This window comes from Bombyx mandarina, chromosome 22 (assembly GCF_030267445.1).
Source record: "Bombyx mandarina strain Sakado chromosome 22, ASM3026744v2".
Lineage (NCBI taxonomy): Eukaryota > Metazoa > Arthropoda > Insecta > Lepidoptera > Bombycidae > Bombyx > Bombyx mandarina.
The window spans coordinates 9416495-9441208 of NC_143228.1; the positions used below are offsets into that span (position 1 = coordinate 9416495).

The window sequence follows — 24714 nt, forward strand, 5'->3', positions numbered from 1 at the left end:
ATATTCACATCTTGTGTACATTTGTGAAAAATATTAATAAGTATGTCATGTTGACGTTGATTCGTAAAAAGAAAAAGTTTGTAAAGGCGTGAGGCTTGCTTTTTAACGCAATAATTCCGTAATTTGTAATACATGTCTTCTTAAGCTCCATGTAGGTTACACGGTTACACGGCCGAATAGTATGAAGAAGATGAGTTAGTCTACACAGCGCTTAAATTTATATTATATTAGATTTATAAATTAATTACTTCGTAATGTTCCTTGGTTAGTGTATCTTTAGTTTTCACAGAGGTTCGTAATCATAGCGGAATATTTTCCGATGGACTATGATGACCTTAAGGATTTTTTATCGGTGGCATGAATAGCGTCACAAGAGGTGATCTTGAGTGTAACTCGAATTTGGTTAGACCGATCCATGAGTCAATATTAATACCCAGTTCCGCTTGACTCAGCATCAGCACTCAATTGACTCATAAAGATTTGCTGAAAACAAATTCATCGATTTTCCCACAGACAGTTAGTTTATTTATTGCGAAATGAACAAGTATTCGGCAACAGAAAGTTCATCAGAAATGAGCAAATAAATAATTATTTTGTGATTATATCTTGCTAATTGGATTTAGTTGTAGTGTGTGTGATAAATCAACGCGGTTGACCCCTAACTCAGTAAACGAAATACTTTGTGATTAAATCTAAAACCAAGAACAGGTAGGTACATATTTAATTTTCATTATTAGGTACATTCGACTTTTCTAAGAAATCTCCCACTGTGTTTTTAGTTAATCAGACTTAATACCGATTATAATTATAGTTTGAATTGGCTTTACATAATTATCATATTGATTGATAATCTTGATTTTAATCTGCGTATAAAATGAATAAAAAATACACAGCTCTTTACAAGTTCGTTTTACATTCGTTTTGCATAACAACCACATAGTAAATTAGGTATGTAAGTTATTTATTTTTCTATGTGTCCATGAAATTGTTGTTTAAAATTGTGCCCTAATATTATTATAATGTTAATAATACTCTTAGTTCTTTAATGATATAGTTGATATAATTATAATCGAGAAAACATATATTTTTTTTTCGCTTAGAAGGACGATCTCACAGCCCACCTGGTGTTACGTGGTTACCGGAGCCCATAGACATCTACAGTGTAAATGCCGCCACCTACCTTGAGATACGAGTTCTAAGGTCTCACTATAGTTACCCTTCAAACCGAAACGCATTACTGCTTCACGGCAGAAATAGGCAGTGTGGTGGTACCTACCCGTGCGGGCTCACAATACGTCCTACCACCAGTAATTTCCCACTATCAGCACACAGCAGTCGTCATATTATCTGGAACCGCTGCGTTCATCTACAGTGCGCTTCCAGAGGTCTTTTTTGCCACGTACCATCCGGCTATGGAATGAGCTCCCCTCCACGGTGTTTCCCGAGCGCTATGACATGTCCTTCTTCAAACGAGGCTTGTGGAGAGTATTAAGCAGTAGGCAGCGACTTGGCTCTGCCTCTGCCATTGCTGAAGTCTATGGGCGACGGTAACCACTCACTATCAGGTGGGCCGTATGCTCGTCTGCCAACAAGGGCAATCAAAATAAAGTTATTATTTAGGTAACTATTTATACTTTAGGAGTATGTGGCTGTTAACTCTGGGCGTAGTTGCCCTAATAACAGCGAGTAAAGCTTGCACACCCAGCGTAACGACGGTGAGCGGTACTCACGCCCCTGTGACCGTGTGTTCCGGACAACTCATTTTTGCTGATGACTTCGTGGACTTCGACCTTGAGAAATGGCAGCACGAAAACACTTTAGCCGGAGGTGGTGTAAGTACCTAAATGACCGAATTATCAAAACGCGACGAAAAAATTCATTTGTATTTAAGACTCATCTTACGAGTAGGGATTACCTACTCGTACAAAGAAGATGTTACATTACACATTATTGTTAATTATTTCGAAATATCTAAGTTTGATGCTCAACGTGTAGGAACCTATTTCAGCTTTTAAAATGGACACTTATTTCGGCGATTACATGCAGCAGAGATGCGAAGGTTGCGATGGATGTGTGGAGTAACGAGAATGGATAGAATACGGAATGAATATGTTAGAGGAAGTTTGAAAGTGGCACCTGTGACAGAGAAGCTGAGAAGTGCGCGTTTGGGATGGTATGGACAGGTGATGAGACGAAATGAAAATGAGGTTGGTAAGAGAATGTTAACTATGAATGTGGAAGGATATAGAGGAAGAGGTAGACCTAAGAAGAAATGGATGGATAGCATGATGGACGATATGGGTAAGAGGGGAGTGAGCAAAGAAATGGTATATGATAGAAGAGTATGGAAGGAGAAAACATGTTCCGCCGACCCCAGGTAACTGGGAGAAGGGCAGGATAATGATGATGTATTTTTGTCGACTCCTTTTCAGAACTGGGAGTTCCAGTACTACAACAACAATAGAACTAACTCATTCACGAACAACGGTCTACTGTACATTCGGCCGTCCCTTACGTCCGACCAGTTCGGATCCGCATTTTTACATAGCGGTCGTTTGAACATTGAAGGAGGCGCACCCGCCGATAGGTAAGTATCTACATACAGTAGTGTTCGGTCTAAGAACCAATACCTACTTAAAAAAATCTAGCCTATATTTCTACGCAAAAAAAAACCGAAATTTATCAAATTATATTCTCAAAGCTGATAAACATATTGCCATTTTCTCGCACAGACAACAGCGATTATTTAATGCATTAAATATAACGTAGGTAATATTAGTTATTGTTTACAATAACTTTGAAGATACGTCTACAAGAATGTAGATTGTTATTTACATTTAAAAATAGTTATCGAATGCAAGTGTTATGAAGAAACAATGGCAAATATCTTCCGTTTACTCCAATATAATGATACAACGATGGGATGGGATTTTTGCGGTTGACTTGTCTTACTTATACAATTGCACATTTACAATTCCAGATGCACTAACCCTCAATGGTACGGTTGCGAGCGTGTTGGTACCCCCACTAATATTTTGAACCCCATTAAAAGTGCACGTATTCGCACCGTTAATTCCTTCAGCTTCCAGTATGGTAAAGTAGAAGTTAGAGCGAAAATGCCTGCTGGAGATTGGCTCTGGCCCGGTGAGTTCCATCTTTAGACTTAGGGTAATAAAATTTCACTTAAATTTCTATAAGGCTTGTCATTTTCAACGTTATTAAAATCGACCAATATCCGATCGCGACGGGGCAACGCAAAGCCGCCATCATGCAGATCTCCCGGATTCACTCTTGATGCTTTTTCGACTCCCAAGCACCGGCCACCGGTGATAACACAACTGATCCTCAGCAGCTACTAAACAAATAAGTATTTTACACTAACAAAACACGATTTATAGCCGAACTAAATTTTAAGATTTTACTATTCCGGTTTTTTTGATCGGGTAGGTATTAGGATAAAGTAATAAAATATGTAATAGCATCGGTCTTTGACACGCTTGCAAAGTTTGGAGAAAATTCGTTAAATGAATTCCGGTCCAAATAAATACACAAACTTCAAGTTAATATAAAGGTGTTAAAAAAACCGTTGACAAACAAGAGAAAGCGATACCAAATTAAATATTTTGGTTTTTTAAAACCACAGCTGAATAAAAATTTTACAAAAAAGAAAATATTAAAAGTTACTTTACGACAAAAATAAAATCGATTTACCGACCATTCTATCTATGCCTAACTGAATGTAAAGGCAAGTGCTTAATATTTCTTTTTCTCTTGAAGCAATTTGGTTGATGCCTGCATACAACAAATACGGCACATGGCCAGCTTCTGGGGAAATCGACCTTGTCGAATCCAGAGGCAACAAAAACATGTTCCTCAACGGTCTACACATTGGTACACAGGTGATTACTGTTATTTTATATGTTTATATTCGATGTTCATTCTAATTCATATACTAATAGGTAAGATGCTCAGTACGTTTGTATCCGGTCACCGCCCTCGTCGAACCCGTCGATTGTGACGAAGGGCTCGACGAGCGAATTAACCCATAGACACAGCCCACTGAGTTTCTCGCCGGATCTTTTCAGTGGGTCGCGTTTCCGATCCGGTAGTAGATTCTGCGAAGCACTGCTCTTGCTAGGGTCAGTGTTAGCATCACTCCGGTTTGAGCCCCGTGAGCTCACTTACTAGTTAAGGTTACGCTGATATAGCCTCTCAAAGCTATCAGTTAAGGTATGAAAAAAAAAATACATTTGTTTCGAAGATCGAGGTATAAAGCGCTGTCTACCGGTTTTATTAAGTTTATGCCGCCGTATCGAGTGATGCGATAAAGTATAATACAAGTTCTCATGATTCTTGCAACTCAGCCTGGTTGCAAGTACTAACGCATAGGTACATGCCAATTTTTCAAAATAAATAATTATGAACAAGCGTTTAGAGGTACGTCTTCCACGTTAATAAAAATCCACCCTGCAAAATGAATAGTAACGTAATCCACTATCCTGTATATTTCTGTCGCTACACAATATGCATGAGACATCGAACTCATGTTGCCAATTTGCTCTTATACAACAAATAAAGTGTTCGGCGTGTTCTAAAGAATATTCATAATGGTCCATGTTAGATAAAATTTACGAAGATATTATGTGTTACACAGGAAGCTGGTTCGACACTCCACTACGGACCTTTCCCCGGACTAAGCGGATGGGAAAGAGCGCACTGGGTCAGAAGGAACAGCGCCGGATACGACACTAATTTCCATCGTTACCAACTGGAATGGACACCAGGTTAATTATTATTATGTAGCCGTACCTACTACACTTACTTAAACTTCATTGTATTTCACGTAAACACGTAGGTGCATGTTTTCAGAGCAATAATAATTGATGAAATAGTATATAAATAAAAATTTGCCTCAATAACAAATTGCACGTTGGTTATAGAGGATACTTCAAATACACGTTCCAAAAATAGATTAAATAAAAATAAATAAAAAACGAAATGCAATGTAATTTAGATATAATCTCAGTACATACTTTTTTGGCAACATAGCTTTTTGTTTAAATAGCTATATGTATGTACCGTATCTAAAAATAGACTAGTTTTATTACTACAAAAATACTCTCTTATTACCTATATTAATTACAATTTGCGTAGGTAGGTTTACTTACCATTATTTTTTAAATAGAGAGGGTAGACTATTTTTCGGATGCGTCGTTTTTATTTTATCATGAATCCTTTTCCATTGTATTCAATTTATAATAGATATACACATATATTAGAATACATATATCGCAATAGCATAAAATATTGAAATTCATCGTCAAAATCAGAGCGTGCATTGCAAATATTACTACAAAACGAGTTTGGTTTTTTCGTATTAAATCAGTCAATTGCACAGTCCACCAGGTTTCGAGTAGTGACCGGGCCTCATAAATATAATAACCCTAAAAAATTTAAAATATGATATAGAAGTTTCGTCCAATGTAGCTTGAGGATTTCGTGATCAACATAGAAGCAAAAAAATATTGAAATTGATAATCTTGGAAATGTATTAAAGATCTCTTATTATTATTGAATTCATGGCTCAATACCAATTATCGCCAAAAATTTAATTACGAAAGTAATTATATATTAACCAAATTCGCAGATTTCATAAGCTTTAGAATTGACGACTCTGAGATCGGTCGCGTCGCTCCTGGAAATGGTGGCTTTTGGGAATACGGCGGCTTCAACAATAGACCCGGTATTCATAACCCGTGGAGATATGGAAGTAAGATGGCGCCATTCGACCAAAAAGTACGTATAATAGACACACCCACAAAAATGTAACTATACCTACTGAATTTGCTTTTGACAAACGACGAACACAAGATACGCTATATAGACTGACTTGCATAGGTTTGAACTCACTCACAGATGTCGTCGAAGATTAAATTTAGTGTCTTGTTGATTACCAGTCTACATTCTCTTTAAAATAAATATAAGTTAAGACGGACGCAATATATTTTAATGCTATTAGCTGTTTTCTTCTTTGGGTACCATCTATTTTTATATAGACTATCGTCTTTACAACCCATCATCCCAAATACACGGGCACTCGCTAGTCGATTGGATATGGGTAGGATTGTATTTATATACGCTTCAGTTGAAAAGTGTTAATCTAACATTAATAAATAATAGAGTACAAACCACATACCGCCCAAAACGGTCCCTAAGAGTAAAGCCCTAGGAGTCCCAATGCCGTAGGAACTAGAGACTGATATACTTATATAGGTATATATATATCTGATTAGTAAATGTCTATGCCTATTTTTAATATTTTATCCTTTAAAATACTCTAATGTAAACACAGGAAGACTATTTACTGATTGTTAAACTTTCAGTTCTATCTCATAATCAACTTAGCTGTCGGAGGCACCAATGGTTTCTTCCCTGATGGTGTCAAGAACCCTATTCCTAAGCCTTGGTGGAACAATTCCCCAATGGTACGTACCAGCAAAACATTTTAAAACCAACTGCAAAGCCTTTTAACAAACGTAATTTACTTATTACTATTTTCATCACATTACAGGCAGCCACAGATTTCTGGAATGGCCAGGGCGGTTGGCTTCCGACGTGGAATTTGAACGTTAATGATGGTCAAGACGCTTCCCTCCAAGTAGACTACGTTCGAGTTTGGGCGTTATAAATAATTCAATAAATTTTCAAAATTTTGCATTAAACTGATTTTATTAATTAACAAAACAATAAAACAATTTTTTTTTCTGCGTCCAATATTTCATCCTTGCTCCAATTTACGAAAGGAAAAAAATGTTTTTAGTTTTCGAACATAAGGAATGATTTGAATATAGGCAATACAAATATTTTTAATCCATATGATAAAACCTTGGACTCATATATTGAGATGGTCTGTTGTTAGAAAGAGGAGTTGACGTAGCCATGATGTACGGGGGAATACGTCTTTTATCTGAAAATGGACTAACTCGCGAATAGTATCGACGTTCAATTACCTGCAAATATATTTGAAATGTATGATACGTATGTATTCTACTAGATATGAATATAAAATTCCAATTCAATGATTACTAATTTTTATAAGTGAAGTACCTTATCAAAAAATCTTGTTAATTTCACTGAATTCGTAGAGCCTGGAGCTAGGGATCTGAAATATTATAATTCAATTTCGCGTTACTGAAAATCATGTTTATAAACAGCAGAGTGCTTTCAGTGGTTACCTTGCTTGATGACAGGTTACAAATATTTCGTCAGCGCCGCATTGTTCAGCTATACTACTAGCGAGTCTTCTATATTGATTTTTCCTTTGTTTTTCCTCCGCAGCGTCGTATTTAGTCCCGATCACTAAAATCGGAATCTACAATCGAACTCTCCAGATTACGTATTTATTGTCGAATCAAATCATACTTTACATATTATTTACGAAACAAGGTGACGTTGTTCAATTATTATTGCCAAAGCTTTTACACGTGCAGCCTGTGGGTTAATTATGGCCAGCGGAACTGCTGGATCTACATATACAATATAATGATGCCTTCAAGATAATCCAGTCACCATCCTCATCGAGTTCGTCGATTACGAAGAAGAGTTTCGACGAGCGAACTAACCCAGACACAACCCACTGAGTTTCTCGCCGGGTCTTCGCAGTGGGTCGCAATTCCGATCCGGTAGTAGATTCTGCGAAGCACTGCTCCTGCTAGGGCTAGTGTTAGCTAATTCTCTCAGGTTGTACCCGTGAGCTCACCTACCCGTCCGCACGTGATAGGAATAGCCCTGACTTCTATGCCTACGTGAGGAAACGGACCGCGTCAATGAGGCAAAAAATGCGTTTAAGCTCACACAGTATTTTGAGGGCATTATGGCATGGTGTTTCCCGAGCGCGTTGACTTGTCCTTCTTCAAACGAGGCTTGTGGAGAGTACTTATCGGTAGGCAGCGGCTTGGCTCTGCCCCTGGCATTGCTGAAGTCCAATGGCGACGGTAACCATTCACCATCAGGTGGGCCGTACGCGCGTTAGCCCACAAGGTCAAAGGCAACAAAAAAAATGGCAAAAAATGGACAGTCTATTTAAATTCTATCTATTCTATCCTATTTATAGTCTATTATAAGTCAATCATCATTATCCTGCGCTTCTCCCAGTTACCTGGGGTCGGCGCAACATGTTTTCTCCTTCCTACTCTTCTATCCTATACCATTTCTTCGCCCACTCCCCTCTTACCCATATCGTCTTTCACGCAATCCATCCATTTCTTCTTAGGCCTACCTCTTCCTCTATATCCTTCCACATTCATAGTAACATTTTCTTACCAACCTCATTTTCATTTCATCTCATCACATGTCCATACCATCCCAAACCCGCACTTCTCAGCTTCTCTGTCACAGGTGCCACTTTCAGACTTCCTCTAACATATTCATTCCGTATTCTATCCATTCTCGTTACTCCACACATCCATCGCAACATTCGCATTTCAGCTGCATGCAATCGCGTTTCATCCACCACTTTAGTATATTATAAGTATTGGGTGGCAAATCATTTGGACAACCAACGCGCTACACAGCTGGGCTCGCTATATTCTGAAATAATATATTATATTCATAAAATAATACTTAGATATTGGAACCGAAAAACCGACCTGTGTGGAACCTAAGAACTGTTCCGGATCGACGTCTACATGCTGTAAAGTTGGATTCGAACTGTCCTGATTCAATATTTCAGCGAGCCACTTCTGAAGATTCACTTGACTTTTTCTGTTCGTCAAATCGTGCACCAATATGATTCCTTAAATATTTTTAATTAACGCTTTAACTCTTCTACTATTTATCTAAGAATGTTATTCAGGAGTGATATGTCTTCTGTTATCGGGAAGATTGCATATGTACCCATGATAAATACGCACTTAACAAGTATTCTTATACAACTTTGACATGGGAACTGCATCGTGTATTATGCATTTTATAAATTTAAATTATTACTGTAGATGAGTCGCGTATGAACTCACACGATTAGAAGACCTTTTTTATCACCAAGCAATCATGTGTTTTGGTCTGAACGTTGACAAACGACTAGGTATATGTCGACGTGATTTGTAGTCGTTATTGGTGGTACCAGATGGACAGTGAACTCGTTCATCCATAAAAAATCAAATTAAAACATATTTTTCTAATATAACAAACCATGTGTTGGTTGGTAAAACACATCTCTTGTGTTTCTATGTCCATTTGAGCCTCCGACATCCCAAAGTTCTACGAAGAACGTGTTTTGGGCTTGTGTTCCTTCTTTGTATTTGTGTAATTTAACTTCCACAGAGCAACCGACCGTCCATCCCGGCGATAAAATGGGCTTATTATGTGCTATCAAATGTGTTAAAGACGTTTTGCCCACACCTACAATTTAAATGCTTTATTATTTCGAAACCATACAAAATATATCGATCTAATTAAATTAAAATAATGGCTCTGATGGCAAAACCCATTACGGAAATTATGACAAAAATAAAATCGAAATTCGTTATAAAATATAGTAATTATGTAATCTAAAGATACTAAATTAAATTTGTGTAGCTCGCGAGCGATTCGTTCCAATGAATTAAATTTTAATGAACTCATTCACACATTTTCATTATTTTCAGAATAGGTACTTTCTCTTACATTTTGCGAGTCGGTATACCTACTAGGTAACTAGACATTTCAATTAATTTTAGTTTGTGTTGTTTAGTTATCACATTATTATTATCAGTCTTAAGTCTGTCTGAAGTATGAAGAAATCGCAATTTTAATGAAATCGCTTCTGCTGTAATTGAAAAGGTTTCGATTCCGGAGTTGTAACCATGTACAGTACGACTATACAGAATAGATTCCCCGTAAAGGAACTACGGAACGATTTTAAGTAACCAGTGTGCTTAGTGCGAGTTTTTTAACGTTCTCGATAGCGTAAAAGTTAGCTCATATTTGTATGGGATGGGATCGTTTGCCTACGTTAGGGGCGCTATTCCAATTGCATACAAAATCGGGTTAATTTTTACGCTATCGTGAGCGTTAAACTCGCACTAAGCACAAAGTTCACTCTACGGAACGAGATTTAGTGAACGAGTTCACTAACGTGAACGATTTAAGTCCCGAAGTCTATTCTAGATATAGTACAATCATATCAAATGGGGTGGGAAGTGGAAACAAAGCGCCGACTAGCTCTAGCACACCCTCTTTATAAAGTCTAACGTCAATACTACGTAGATGTCTATTCAAATGTAATAAAAGTTTTTCTGCCTACTATTATTTATGAAAGTATATTAATGAATTAATTTATAATAATGTTATAATACGTTTTCGACTATGGATAATCACGAGATAAACTAAATTTTAATTTTTAAAACTTCAGATAAACTAAAAAACAATAAGTCAACTGTCTCATTATTGTAAACGCATATCGATATTATCGAATGTGACCACTACGTTCGCACCTATTTTTGTAATGTTGGCTATCATTAAGGTGTCATGGCGGAGCGTTATAATAAACGTATTGTTATTTTGTGAAATTCTATGTGCCTACTTGTATGTGCTATAATAAATGGACGACAACGAAATTAGAAGAAATAAGCATACCTGAATCACCGAGGACCACAACCTTCACTTTCTCAATCGCAGCCATTCATTGAAGAAATTGTCGGTAAGTGTTTGCAAATAAAAATGTTTGACAAATTCACAATGTCAGTATTGTCTATGTCTAATCTACCATCTTCATACCTTCAGTACTACCAACTAACGATACGCGATTATGAACTTCCAATCGAATTATTCGACTTAATACATTCGATTAGGAATATTTCAATTGGGGCGACCTTACAAAAAAAGGTAAAAGGTAACGTTACGTTTTATACGTTTTATTCTGCTCCGAACTTGCGTTTAAATTAAGCGTATATACTGAAAATAGACAATGCACCGCGCGCTACAACATCCACAACTTACCGCAAAAAGAAACGCGAATATTTAAGGCATACAAGAAAATGTTTAAAATCAAACTTTCGAAAGTAAAAAAGTCCAAAATTAAATGTAAAATCAATTAATAACAATGTTTGACACTAATGAAAGCCGACAAAAAGTTGAAAATTATTAGTTTTAAATTAAAATAAGTCATTACTACTACTAGTCTATTTGTCATTCGATTATCAGAACATACTTATTATTAATACTAATATTTATGTCGACTGCTCCGAAGTTGTTTATTTATTAGAGAATAGAATAGAGTTAAATTGATAGTCGAGTTATTATCAACATGAAGTTATGTACCGCTAAGTAAGCCTGTTTTTATTAAATCTCATTGGCTTTATGAAAAACGGTTTATAAAACATACATATCCAATTAATTATCAATTAAATTTTTTTAGACAACGTTACTTTACTGAAATCAGCGTGTTCATTTTAGTTTTTTTTTCATTTACTCGTCGAATAAAATAAGTAGAAGTAAAGGTTCATTTTCGGTATAATTTTAAATCATACTGTATTTTAATTTACGCGACATGAGACGGCTTCACGACGGACATAGGCAGAGTAGGTCCTACCCGTGTGAGTTCACAAGGCGCCCTTCTATCAGTAAATAAGTAACTTCTATTTTTTGCGTATTTGATTTTTATTAGATGATTTTATTCCGTCACCGTGAAAGTAATTTGTGAATATTTGTAAAGTAGGTACGTATTTCATTAGAAAAATTGGTAGGTACCTACCTGCTTGCGAGATTCGAGCACCACCACATCCCATCGCATCGCTCGATACGAATGCACCGGGCGTCTTAGTCCTTTACGCCACGAAGACTTCAAATTTTTAAACAATAATGATTTTATGTCTTGTGATCAACAATTTATTTCAATAGAAAAACATAAATATATAACTAAATTAAACAGATTAACCTATAAATATATACCACTATCACTGAATAGGTATCTATTCAAAATTCAAGCAGTATACGTCAAAATTTAGCTTGAAGTCGAGCGAACGCGAACATTGGTTGGACTCGGAAGTCAAAGCTTACGAAAATATACAATCATAAAATCGATACGATACAGACATAACTTTATACACTGTCCGCCATTGATAACTTTTGTCTTTTGACAATGTTGTGGTTAAGATCACTGTAAGATGTTACGGAGAAGTCTAAAACCATCTAACATTATTCATAATGGACCTGTTCATCGAGCTGTTAATTTTGCTGCTTCTCTCAAAATCAGTCAAGTTATATTGTGGTCCATACAATGGGCAAGTATGTAAAAGTTATTCTACCGGCTACGTATGGTACAACCACACTGGCGGACTCGACAACGAGAAGATAACAAGTGGCCTTTGGAAAGAAATGATCTCAAATCTCCAAGAACCATGCAGGACTCAAGCTGAAAGATTGCTTTGTGCTTATGCGTTTCCGAAGTGCATCAATAAGGACGGTGTCGGATACTTTGCCTTACCACTTTGTTATGAAGACTGTATGGCAGTTAAAATGCAATTTTGTTATAACGACTGGATAGTGATCGAAGATCAAAAAGAACGAGGAGTTTTTTTCGAATCTAGGGGTCATTTTCGATTACCAGAATGCGAAAATTTACCACATTACAGTGGTAAAGGCACTCAAGTTTCCTGTAATAATATTGGGATTACTGACATGGACCTTGATCAGGTGACTACAACCTGTGTAAAAGGTAATGGCCGTTACTACCAAGGTGTAATTAATGAAACAAAAGCTGGTTTAGCTTGTCAGGCTTGGGAATCGCAATTTCCACATCAACACACCAGACCTCCATTAGTGTTTCCAGAAGTGCAGAACTCTTCAAATTATTGTAGAAATGCTGGTGGTGAAGAAAGTAGGCCTTGGTGTTACACTATGCATCCAAACGTGAGATGGCAGTATTGTGAGATACCAATGTGTGCTAATTCAAGTCAAGAGAAAGACAATATTAAGGGATCAAATTTAATAATGGAGAATTACTTTACACCCACATTTGTTTTATTATTATCAATAGGTGGCCTTGGATGTGTTTTAGCTATAGCAGGAATAGCTTTACTATGTCATTATATTGTTAAAAATCATTACTCTAAGTGCAATGTTTCAAGTCGCAGGAATTTACAAAACATGGATATAGATTTAGATAAACTGCCAAGTAATCTTGCCTACCATACAACTGGAGCACAACTCAATCCTAAGTTAGAAAAGTTAGAGTTTCCAAGAAATAACATAATTTATATTCGTGATTTGGGTCAAGGGGCATTTGGTAGAGTATTTCAGGCAAAAGCTCCAGGTCTTATACCAGATGAAGAGTTTACTTTGGTCGCAGTTAAAATGCTTAAAGATGAAGCTTCTCATGATTTACAATTGGATTTTGAAAGAGAAGCTTGCCTACTTGCAGACTTTGACCATCCAAATATTGTTAAATTACTTGGAGTTTGTGCTATAGGACGCCCAATGTGTTTGCTTTTTGAGTACATGGGAAAAGGTGATCTAAATGAATACTTAAGAGCATGCAGTACTGTAACTAGTTTTGCACCAGTAGAACACCGTGAAGATCTACGATTGCTTGCTGCACCATTAAGTCACTTAGATCTTCTTCACATTGCCAGACAGATTGCATCAGGAATGCTGTACTTATCGGACAGGAAGTTTGTACATCGTGATCTTGCAACTAGAAATTGTTTAATAAATGATGACATGGTTGTAAAGATTGCAGACTTTGGACTCTCACACAAAATTTATTTACAAGACTATTATAAGGGTGATGAACATGATGCAATCCCAGTAAGGTGGATGCCGCTTGAAAGTATACTCTACAATAAGTACACCTTAGAATCTGATGTTTGGGCATACGGAGTATGCTTGTGGGAGATATTTTCTTTTGCTTTACAACCATACTTTGGTATGACCCATGAGGAAGTTGTTAGATTTTTGAAGGATGAAAATGTTTTAGCTTGCCCAGATAATACCCCTAGATGTGTCTATGATTTAATGAAGCAATGCTGGAATCATAATCCAAGTGATCGTCCAAATTTTAGAGTAATTTATCAAACACTAGATAACATTCAGCTAATTTTAGAAAGAGGTCGAACACATTAATGCGTGTGTTCAAAGTACTATTCAAAACAAGCAAGGGTGACAGTTCAGCTAAGTGATATGATATAAGTCAAAATCATGAATTATTAATGAAAATAATAATGAGCCAATTATTTATATAGGTAAGAAAAAAATGGTTCATTATCAGAATTATTTATGGCAAACATTTTTAGATATGAGGCAATTATACACATAACAAATGATTTTGTAAACACATTAAGTTGTTTCTTCGATGCATGATATTGTATGTTTATTACACATTTTGATTGTTTGTCCATAACTGAAGACTGACATAAAATGTATGTATAAGAAGACTAGGTATTTTAAGTTCCTTTTCATTTGATTCTTGTTTGTTATAACATTAGCTCAAATTGGTTCAAAGTTTACAAATTATTTATAAACCTAACACAATAAGTACTCTAAAAGCAAATTTCATTACAAACCAGTAATGTTATTAATAAAATAGTATATTTTTGTATAATTTCAACTCTTAAATACAGAAAAATAATTAATATTAGACCTAATAAATGTAAAACTTGAAAATTGCTAATTCTAAAAGTAGCACTTATGCTTTTTTTGTAATCTGAGGATCTGTGAATGTCTAGTAAAATATGAAATAATGTATTCTTTAAAAATTACAATGATTTTTAATTGAGTTAATTAAAAAATAAATCCTCAAATCAATCAATAATGTAATTAATTCAAGATGTCAAATGGCTGCAAGGTGGTTGTATAGATATTTTTGATATTTTACAATTTTTTTCAATATTAATTGTTTTTCTATCTTTGCCTATAAAATAATACAGCTATAAATAAAATGCTCTCTTGCCAAACATGTAGTTTTTCCCTATGGTCATGGTATCTTATGAAAAAGCACATAATAAATGTACAAATTTCAATTTGAATGTTGTTAACATAGACATTTATTTTGCATAATAATAATTATTAATTTCAAAATGTCTAAATAGACTGCCTCTTATTTGTTTGTTGTAGAAATAGAAATAGATACATCGAAGACTGATCTTAATAGGAATGTTATAATTTAATTCTAAACATTTTGATGTTCTCAACGAAGGCATTTTTTATTTCTACAGACGGATAGACGTGCTCATGGCCTGTCAGATGTTAAGTGGTTATCGCAGCTTCATTAAATGTGTAAAGAAAAACTTGAATGTTTTTGTCCTTCTTGAGACACGAGGTTACGAGGTTGAAGACTCAATTTTCTTGTATAATGTCTGTCCAACCCATCAAACCAGTATGCGTGACGGCTTCATGTCAGAAATAGTCACGATGGCTGTGCTCATCCGTTCGAGATCAATAGGCCACATCAATAGAACTAAAAGCATGCCAAGCTGTAATGAACAGTTGTATGTAAGTTTCTTTTATTAGATAAGTACATATTTAAATACAATAAATACGGTAATGAACGAACAAATCGCGTTTTGTAGCTATCCATTCTTGTGGTATTTTAAAAATAATACTATTTTATTATAATACGCGTCCAGAGCGCAGCTTAAACAATATAATTGACATTATTAGAATGATATTATAATATAACGATAATAAAATAAATGGTACATGCGCTACCAAATAAAGTAATTTTATTGTAAATACATAAATAGGAAAACAATATTTTTGGTATCAATGACCGGTTAATGGATGTTCAAATGAAAATTATTACTCACTTAAGCCTACATACAGTACATAGTTAAACAATAAATGTTAGGTACATTTTACTAAAACATCAAACCAAAAAAACCTACCAGACAATGTGCGACAAGTTTGACCAGATTTTAAGCGTCGGGTTGTTCCTGAAATCCTGAATAATCCTGAAAAGAATTTTCATGTATAAATGAAGTAAGACAACGAGATTAAGTAATAAATTTGTAGAAGTGTTTGTTAGCCTACCACAATGCATGTTTAATTTTTATTTATTAACAATAAAGTAACGTTCATTTTTATGTTAATTCAATTTCTGTATGTTTTAAGAATAAATTATGAAACTACTACTGGGTTTTTTTTCCTACTGTAGGGGAATGATACCCCGCCCCACTTTAACTGCATAGTAAGCAGCTAAGCGGGGCGGGGTATCATTCCCATAAACTACACTACTAAAACCTCACACTACCTGTTCGCTGATAGCATAACGGTCCAGCTACGCTCGGACAGGATTTGTCCATTGTAGATTAAATTGAACACTATCTTGACATGATCCCCCATTGATGCGCCTTCGAAGAACCGGCACGGGTAGGTACTACCACCCTGTCTATTTCTGCCTTGAAGCAGTAAGTTTGAAGGGTGGGGCAGCCTTTGTAACTATACTAAGACTTTAGAACTCGTATCTCAAGATGGGTGGCGGCATTTATATTATAGATGTCTATGGGCTCCGGTGATTACTCAACACCAGGTGGGCTGTGAGCTCGTCCACCCATCTATGCATTAAATAAAAATAAATATAGCTCGCTGTATTGTCACTAGAATTTATGTGAAATTTTAATTTCGGTGCGCGGGAACTGGATAATTTTGGAATTCGTAATCAATTCATGATGATATCATGCCCATTGAACTGATGACTAAAACATTTCAGTGAAACATGACGGAAGAACGTTACGTGACTGAAGTTCCTAGTAGTTTAAAACAGCTAGCAAGATTAGTCGTCAGAGGCTTCTACACAATAGAGGATGCACTCATTGTTGATATGCTGGTCAGGAATCCATGTAAGAAATATTATCTAATCTGCCATATTAATATACCTATTACGTTACCTAAAACCAGAGCTATATCTAGTTAAATGGAATTAAAACTACTTTCAGAATTTAATCTCGCATTTTTGTTGTTGTTATATTATTGCCGACGTTTCAAATACACAACAGTTTTCGTGTGTGAGACGCCAGATTAAGCCTTAATAGTGGTTTCACTTATGTCGAAAACTCGCAAAAACCGAAGCCATTATTATAGTTAAGTGATAGGATCAGTTGCGACTTTTGAGCCGGTACCGTTTGGGTCCTGCTTATTTCTGCCTTATCGTTTTATGTTTCAATAACATAAAGTAACCTGAAACAACAGTGCTATTGAGTTTTCAAATTCATGTCTCAAATTGAGTAGTAATATTTTCGATAAATCAACAACTTCTGGCCGAATATAGTGAGTGATAAGATATTGCTGGAGCATCGTTTGTTTGTATTGTTATCAACGTAGGCACTAAAAACTTTATTTACCAAGTAACGTACCGGACATCGGATTCTTAGTCCTCCCCTAACCCCACGATACACGAAACCGTAGGACAAAACATGCCAGCTGATTTTGAATTACAAGTATGGTACAGTGTACAAAAACATAACAAATGTTCCAAATAAGCACAACTGCTTACGTACCGTCGACAAGGTTGGTCATTTAGGGTCAGTAATTACGAAACCTATCAACTATCTTCGTTTTCGGGAACAAATATCTAACAGTGAGCAAGTCTAATACGGATATTTTATCTTATATAAAGATTAGAATATGTTATGTATTCTGAGGTCAATATTAATTATTGATTTTAAATTGTACAGGTTTGTTGAATTCCAGGTATGAAAGAAGACGATATTTGTGAGTTATTGAAATTTGAAAGAAAAATGCTAAGAGCAAGAATTTCGATTCTCAAAAATGACAAATTCATTCAGGTCAGACTGAAAATGGAGACAGGTAATATTGGTTTACTATATCCACAATATGGCTTACTTCTAGAACATTCATATTTATCTGTTTTACCCGCTTTTATTAGTTTGGTATGTAACTATATAACGGAATATTTGAACGTGATTTTCATCCCCCTTCAAAACGGCAGATTGATTCGAGACCTTGCACACTATCAAGGACCAATGACAATACAATAATTTAATAAAATTCTCCTATTATCCTGATCAAGATCTTCAGGATTAACGCTGAAAAAAAAAAAAAAATCTAAAAAAAGCGTGGAGTGCTTTTTAAGATATTTTATAAAGACCACTTTTACCAATATCTGTTAATAAAATAATTGACGTCTAGCACCCCTCTAATTTTTATGATATTTTTTTTTCTTAATCACTTTGTTTTACTTTACAAATAAAAATTTTCTATAATAAATACAAATATTTCATAATAAACACAAATAAATATTTTCTACTTTTTAGTACAGCTAACTAATAAAACATGTTTTTGTTTTTTGAACTATTTTTTAAAGCTATCCTTGTGATTCGTATTCGCAATTTTCGATCTTTTCTCTGGTTCACATAATGTATCAAGACAAAGTTTTTTAATTTAAATATATAAATAAAAAAACGTTTACTTGTTAAAAAGGCTACTATTCCTTTTTAACATGTGTACGTTATTATACAAAACGCTTATTCAACCACAACAAAACCAGGGGGCTTGTAAATTATTCATGTTTTTTTTTATAGGACTGGACGGAAAAGCACAAAAAGTTAATTATTATTTCATAAACTACAAGACTTTCGTAAACGTCGTGAAGTATAAATTAGATCTTATGAGGAAGCGGTTAGAAACAGAGGAGCGTGACGCTACAAGCAGAGCCAGTTTCAAGTGTCCGGCTTGTGGGAAGACCTTTACAGATTTAGAAGTAAGAATCATTTGAACTTTTTAATAGAGCGGTTAACAAGTTTACGGTTCTTCTCAGGTTAACCCACCCACGTACAGATTTGATGTGAAATGTCAATTGTATAAGGGCTGCCATCAAAACGGAACACGTGGCTGTTTCGCACTTGCTCTTGCCCTCTCCGTAATTGGTTCATACAAAAGACAGTTATCGTGGACGCCCTAGTCACGACCTTACGGATCCACCCGTCACCCGATCAGGCACAAAAGCATGGTAGCCGTAGGTACTTGTCGAACGTGAAACATAGCCCATAGCACCAGCCCGCTGAGTTTCCCGCATGATCTCTGACGCGGGTTGCGATTCCGCTTCGGTGGTAGATGCATTTGCGAAGCAGCTGCCTTTAAGCTTTAGGTCTCTATCGGAGACGCTCGCGCAGCTCTTATCAAATCCCACCCCTCATGGCTGAGCCTGTACTTAATGGATAAGCTAATATTTATATGAATGTTGGACTTCCTACACCAGTTGCATTAACATTACCATTACCCATCATTAACAAATGTTCACGATTGACTTCCACGGTGAAGGAATAACATCTTGTAATAAAAATCAACCCTGCGAAATTATAATTTGCGTAATTACTGGTGGTAGGACTTCTTGTGAGTCCGCGCGGGTAGGTGCCACCACCCTGCCTATTTCTGCCGTGAAGCAGTAATGCGTTTCGGTTTGAAGGGTGAGGCAGCCGTTATAACTATTCTTTGAGACCTTAGAACTTATATCTCAAGGTGGGTGGCGCATTTACTTTGTAGATGTCTATGGGCTCCAGTAACCACTTAACACCAGGTGGGCTGTGAGTTCGTCCATCAATAAAGCAATAAAAAAAATTAAGCTGGAAAGAGCTTCGGGTCACCATCTTGCCTTTGAGCTTTAGGTCTCTATCGGTGACGTTCGTGCAGCTCTTAGCAAATCCCAACCCTCATGGCTGAAACTGTGCACGCCCATCAGTCCTGATGAAGCTGGAAAGGGCTTCGGGTCACCAGATATGTATCCATTAAAAAAAAAACTTACCGTGCTAATTTACAAAACGCCCTTACCACCAATAAAATCACATTAGCGTTTTTTAATTACGAGAAAACTATATGATTACAACCATTATTTCTGCATCTCGTCACGCCTACCTCACATCTGCTTAACCGTTACAAACGACAGATCATTATATTCGCTTAATAATTAAAAAAAAAACACGTTTTTTGTATTATTTATTTCATTAGGAATTTTAATGGCTAAAATAAATTGTTATCGCTCTTCTTGAATTCAGGCAGATCAATTATACGATATGGCCACACAAGAATTCCAATGCACGTTCTGCAGTGCAGTTGTGGACGAGGATATGTCGGCGCTACCAAAAAAAGACTCCAGATTATTGTTGGCCAAGTTCAATGAGCAGCTGGAAACGCTTTACATATTATTGCGAGAGGTCGAAGGCATCAAACTGGCTCCAGAGATACTGGAACCAGAACCGGTCGATATTAACACAATACGAGGGTGAGTTTGGAAGTCATTTCGAATAATCATCAAATCAGTATAAAAAATAATATCCAAGAAAATATTTTATACTAAGAAATTTATTAACACGTTGAGTGCCAAATGAAAAATCGAGTATTTTCATTCACCGGTGAGCACTGTGGCCTGAATATACCTTTCGGGCCATAAGGGTCACCCGTGATCCACGTGATGGTTCCGACGTAAATGCTTCCTACAATCCACAAATTGCAGCTATCAAAAGCGCGTGTTGAAGTGATCCGCGTGGCCCTTTAGCCGAACCGAACGCCTTTTGTTTTCAAATCCAATAGATAGCTGTAGTTTTTATCAAGATATTTTTAGGAAGTCGTACCTTTTTAAAATATCTTAAAAACTAGACGGTAAAAGTCGCTAATTTTGATCTTCAAGATCTCAAGTTGATTTCTTTACTGCCTTCATAATTTTGGCTTTGCTCGAATGGTATACCTAGTAAGCTAGGCCCACCGGTTGACCGTGTGGCGGTAGCCATCACACAACACAAGATATTTGACAGATGCCTTTACCTCGCTTCCGAACTAGAACATTCGGACTGTCTGTCTACCGAGTAATATCACCCGCTCGGTGAAAAATATTTCCCTCCGTCGTTAAGCGTACAGCCACATGACGTTCAACGTGTCATTACGTATTATTGGTTAAGATTAACATTTCTCTTGTCTTTAGTCCAGATTGACGTCAAAGTTAATACGTATTAATAGTTAAGATTAACATTTCTCTTGCTCTTAGCTCCAGATTGACGTCAAAGTGAATACGTATTAATGGTTAAGATTGACATTTCTCTTGTCTTTGGTCCAGATTGACGTCAAAGCAATCCGCACTGCGTCCGGGCGGCGAGCAATGGTCGGGTGAGGCGACGCGCAACCAAGGCATGCTGGTCGAAGAGACACGAGTCGACGTCACCATCGGAGACGACAAGCCCGCGCGGGACGCCGGCGCGCTACGCAAGGAGCGGCCCGTCTGGATGGTCGAGAGCACCATTGCCTCCAACGAACAGGTCCGATGCAGACTCGGCGACCGGCTCAAACATGACCGAGTCGATCGCGAAAGAATTTTGAAGTCGTCGTGGCCTAAAGGATAAGATGTCCGGTGCATTCGTGTTGAGCGATGCACCGGTGTTCGAATCTCAGGCGGGTACCAATTTTTCTAATGAAATACGTACTCAACAAAATGTTCACGGTTGACTTCCACGTTGAAGGAATAACATTATGTAATAAAAATCAAAACCCGCAAAATTATAATTTGCGTAATTACTGGTGGTAGGACCTCTTGTGAGTCCAGCAACCGTTGTAACTATACTGAGACCTTAGAACTTATATGTCAAGGTGGGTGGCGCATACGTTGTACATGTCTATGGGCTCCAGTAACCACTTTACACCAGGTGAGCTGTGAGCACGTCCATCAAACTAAGCAAAAAAAAAAATAAAAAAAATTGTTTTTGTTTTCGTGATATCAAAAATGAGAGCGTGGCCATTTTAAATGAATTAGTCTATTGTTGCTACAGCCCCTCAAACCGGAACTTTTGACTTCTTTACAAACAAGTTGTTTTCTCTATATAGCTAATGTCCTTGACAGCTTCGCTAGAACTAAGAACTACAGTTTGCTAATAACTGCAGAACGCCTTCGAAGAAAAAAAGCTGAGGACTCGCTAAGACAAATTCAGTCGACTATATATAGACTATAATATGAAGACTATATGGGCTGAATACCATTTTTAAAATTTTCGAGTTTCAACATTGAATGAAGGTGTTATGTGTCTACAAACGATATTAGACCTCAAAATTACGGGCTTAAAGGCTATTTTTAGAAATTGCATGTGATTAAAGAGTTATGTACGAAGAAAAATTACAAGTAACAAAAGTTTGTTTTCTCGTTTGCCCGTTTTCTCAAAATTAACAAATCGTATCATATTCTCTTCATCTACTCATGTCTTCATATAGTATATATATAGTCGACTAAATTTCTCTGCTTTGGCTTATGCTTGTTAGGATTCCTTCGGAGGCACTCTGTAGTTATTAGCAAACTGCAGCTATCAGTTGTAGCGAAACTATCAATGACATTAGCTACAAAGAGAAAACAACTTATTTGTATCGAGCGTTTCCTTAATGCGGTTCAGAAATATTGGCTTATAGCGGCCTTCGTAAAGTTAATGTCTGTTGAAGTTCGCAAAGCTGACTCGGTTCGTATTGTTCGACAGAGCGACAGCGCGCACTCGACGGACGCGGCCCTCGAGAAGGCGGCCAGTACTGCCGCGAGCGTCAAGACCGCAGGGAAGGAGAAGAACGACGACATTATGTCCGTCCTGCTCGCACACGAGAAACAACCGAGCGCAGGTAAACACGACCTTCCACTGTGCTCCTTAACGATATATGCGTCTCTTAGGTATTTAATAGAACGTTAAAACACGTGAAGTCAACGTCGGAACGCTTACTGGTGGTAGAACCTCTTGTAAGTCCGCACGGGTAGGTACCACCACCCCGCCTATTTCTGCCGTGAAGCAGTAATGCATTTCGGTTTGAATAGTGGGGCAGCCGTTGTAACTATACTTGAGACCTTAGAACTTACATCTCAGGGTGGGTGGCGCATTTACATTGTAAATGTCTATGGGCTCCAGTAACCACTTAACACCAGCTGAGCTGTGAGCTCGTCCACACATCTAAACAATAAATAAATAAAAACTTCGATAAAACAATGCGTCATGATAATCGCCTAAGCGTTGCCGCAGCTGACTACTCCCCGAATCCTGATCACGCAGGAGCCAGTCACCGCCAACGCCCTAGACACGTCCTTACGGATACATTAGATCTAATAACTCTTGCATTAGACGCCTTCAGCTCTAACGCTACGAGCAGGCTTAGGGGCCCCGGTAACCGTAATCGTCGAACTCGGCAAAGAGTTCGACGTGCAACCTAACCTAAACATCACCCCGCTGAGTTTCCGACCGGATCCTCTCAGCGGGTCGTGATTCCGATCCGGTAGTAGATTCATTCGCGAAGCAGCTGCTCTTGAGTTGTTGGGTCTCCTTCGGAGGCGCTCGGGCAGCTGTTAACAAATCCCACCCCTCTTGGCTGAGCCTTTGCTCTCCCACCTGTCCTAGTGAAACTGGAAAGGCCTCCAGGACACCAGTAATCCGTCATTCATTAAAAAAAAAAACTAGATCACCTCGTTGATCCACTCCAGGTTAACAACGATAACTAGAGAACCGTGGGGTTCCTATTGGATCCCTGATACGAATTTGTGCGTTGTAAAAGATCATTATTTTCGAATTCTGCATATATTGGTACTTGTCACACAAACACGTTTCCGACAACCATAAGATAAGAAAAAATTCTAGGTTGTGAATAGTTTCATTTTTAAAATAAATAAATAAAAAATTACGTTAAAAATGAATTCGACTTGTATGAAAATACATAAAGGAGTAACATTTTTTTAAAATCAACTTTCAGGAAACCCTGTCTCAAACGCCGTTAAGGGTCTCGAAGCAGAGAGCTCAGACTCCAGCGACAACGAATCGAAAGATCCTTACAAACTCAAAGATGAACTTGCAGCTGTCGGTAAGTTCTGTTTATCACCTACTTGTTGTACGATCGTTAGTAAACTCGGATTTCACAACCAATTTTTAAAATTATATATTTTTATTATTTTTACATCTACACTTTGATAAAAAAAATTTAAATCTTCAGACATTAGATCGAAGTCTCAATAGTCTCAATGTAGGTATAGCGGTTGTCTAACCATTTGAAAAGGGACACACGTCTGCTTGTCGACCATACAGGATATATAAAGTCATTAAATCATGAAAAAACTCATCAAATAACAACCCCTTTAATAACAATTAACATAGTATAACATAATACGTGGACTTGTAAAAAAAATGAATATCCACTATTTTGTTTTTTTTTTACTTAGAGATTTGTTTTCAATATCGAATGAACAAATTGCAATAAATAATAAACTAAATTCATGCTTTTTGTTCTTAAAAAAAATCTTCCCGTCGTTAATCTACTACAAAAATGTAGGTATACTGTACAAATAAATAGGTATAGGTTGTGTTACTATAATATTAATTTTGTTGTTACCACAGCGTATCGCTGATTTGTAGCTGTGTGCCCAAACTATTTCTAATGGTTATCTTAGATTGGTATAGGCAGCCCGAGCTAACAATGGTGTTATGTTAACTCTACAAAACGAATGAAACTAAACTAAAAAAAAAAAAACTTTTATATGCTTTATTTTTCAGCTGAAATGGAAAGCGATGATTCGGATTCTGATGATAACGCGCCCTCGGTTATGGTGAACGGTAAGACGGTGCCATTGACAAGTGTCGACGACGACGTTATCGCACAGATGACGCCCACTGAGAAGGAAACGTACATTCAAATATATCAGGAATATTACAGCCACATGTACGATTAGATTAAGCCTTAGCTGTTATTTCTAAGTAATAAACCAATAAAGATCTTTTTTATTAT

General features: G+C 36.8%; 4 protein-coding genes across 9 annotated transcripts; 3 read left to right on the top strand and 1 right to left on the bottom strand.

The window, feature by feature from the left end:
- Positions 1-683: 683 nt before the first annotated feature.
- BGRP4 (beta-1,3-glucan recognition protein 4) lies at positions 684-6722 on the top strand. Of its 2 annotated transcripts, none has more exons than XM_089736895.1 (9): positions 684-708; positions 1640-1832; positions 2433-2587; positions 2981-3144; positions 3778-3899; positions 4655-4784; positions 5648-5796; positions 6384-6485; positions 6572-6722. In XM_089736895.1, the coding sequence occupies exons 2-9, from the start codon at positions 1644-1646 to the stop codon at positions 6686-6688; spliced, it is 1128 nt and encodes a 375-aa protein (XP_089593021.1). In that variant the 5' UTR covers positions 684-708; positions 1640-1643; the 3' UTR covers positions 6689-6722. The 2 variants fall into 2 exon arrangements, with proteins under 2 accessions (XP_089593021.1, XP_089593020.1); XM_089736894.1 differs by lacking the exon at positions 684-708 and adding an exon at positions 801-948.
- On the bottom strand, positions 6711-10754 carry LOC114244826 (rab-like protein 3). The gene is made up of 6 exons (XM_028176738.2): positions 10615-10754; positions 9190-9399; positions 8649-8794; positions 7236-7372; positions 7108-7162; positions 6711-7010 (listed from the first exon to the last, which is right to left on the bottom strand). The coding sequence occupies exons 1-6, from the start codon at positions 10658-10660 to the stop codon at positions 6867-6869; spliced, it is 738 nt and encodes a 245-aa protein (XP_028032539.1). The 5' UTR covers positions 10661-10754; the 3' UTR covers positions 6711-6866.
- TfIIEalpha (transcription factor IIEalpha) lies at positions 10486-24714 on the top strand. Of its 5 annotated transcripts, none has more exons than XM_028176735.2 (9): positions 10486-10678; positions 16685-16814; positions 17665-17781; positions 18516-18694; positions 19986-20212; positions 21041-21239; positions 22440-22575; positions 23689-23796; positions 24483-24714. In XM_028176735.2, the coding sequence occupies exons 2-9, from the start codon at positions 16691-16693 to the stop codon at positions 24656-24658; spliced, it is 1266 nt and encodes a 421-aa protein (XP_028032536.2). In that variant the 5' UTR covers positions 10486-10678; positions 16685-16690; the 3' UTR covers positions 24659-24714. The 5 variants fall into 5 exon arrangements, with proteins under 5 accessions (XP_028032536.2, XP_028032537.2, XP_089593018.1 ...); XM_028176736.2 differs by having other exon boundaries at positions 10537-10678; positions 17649-17781; XM_089736891.1 differs by lacking the exon at positions 10486-10678 and adding an exon at positions 11537-11695.
- Positions 11758-16104, top strand: Nrk (Neurospecific receptor kinase). Its single transcript, XM_028176734.2, has one exon. It carries the CDS (start codon positions 12184-12186, stop codon positions 14098-14100), a length of 1917 nt encoding a protein of 638 aa, XP_028032535.2. The 5' UTR covers positions 11758-12183; the 3' UTR covers positions 14101-16104.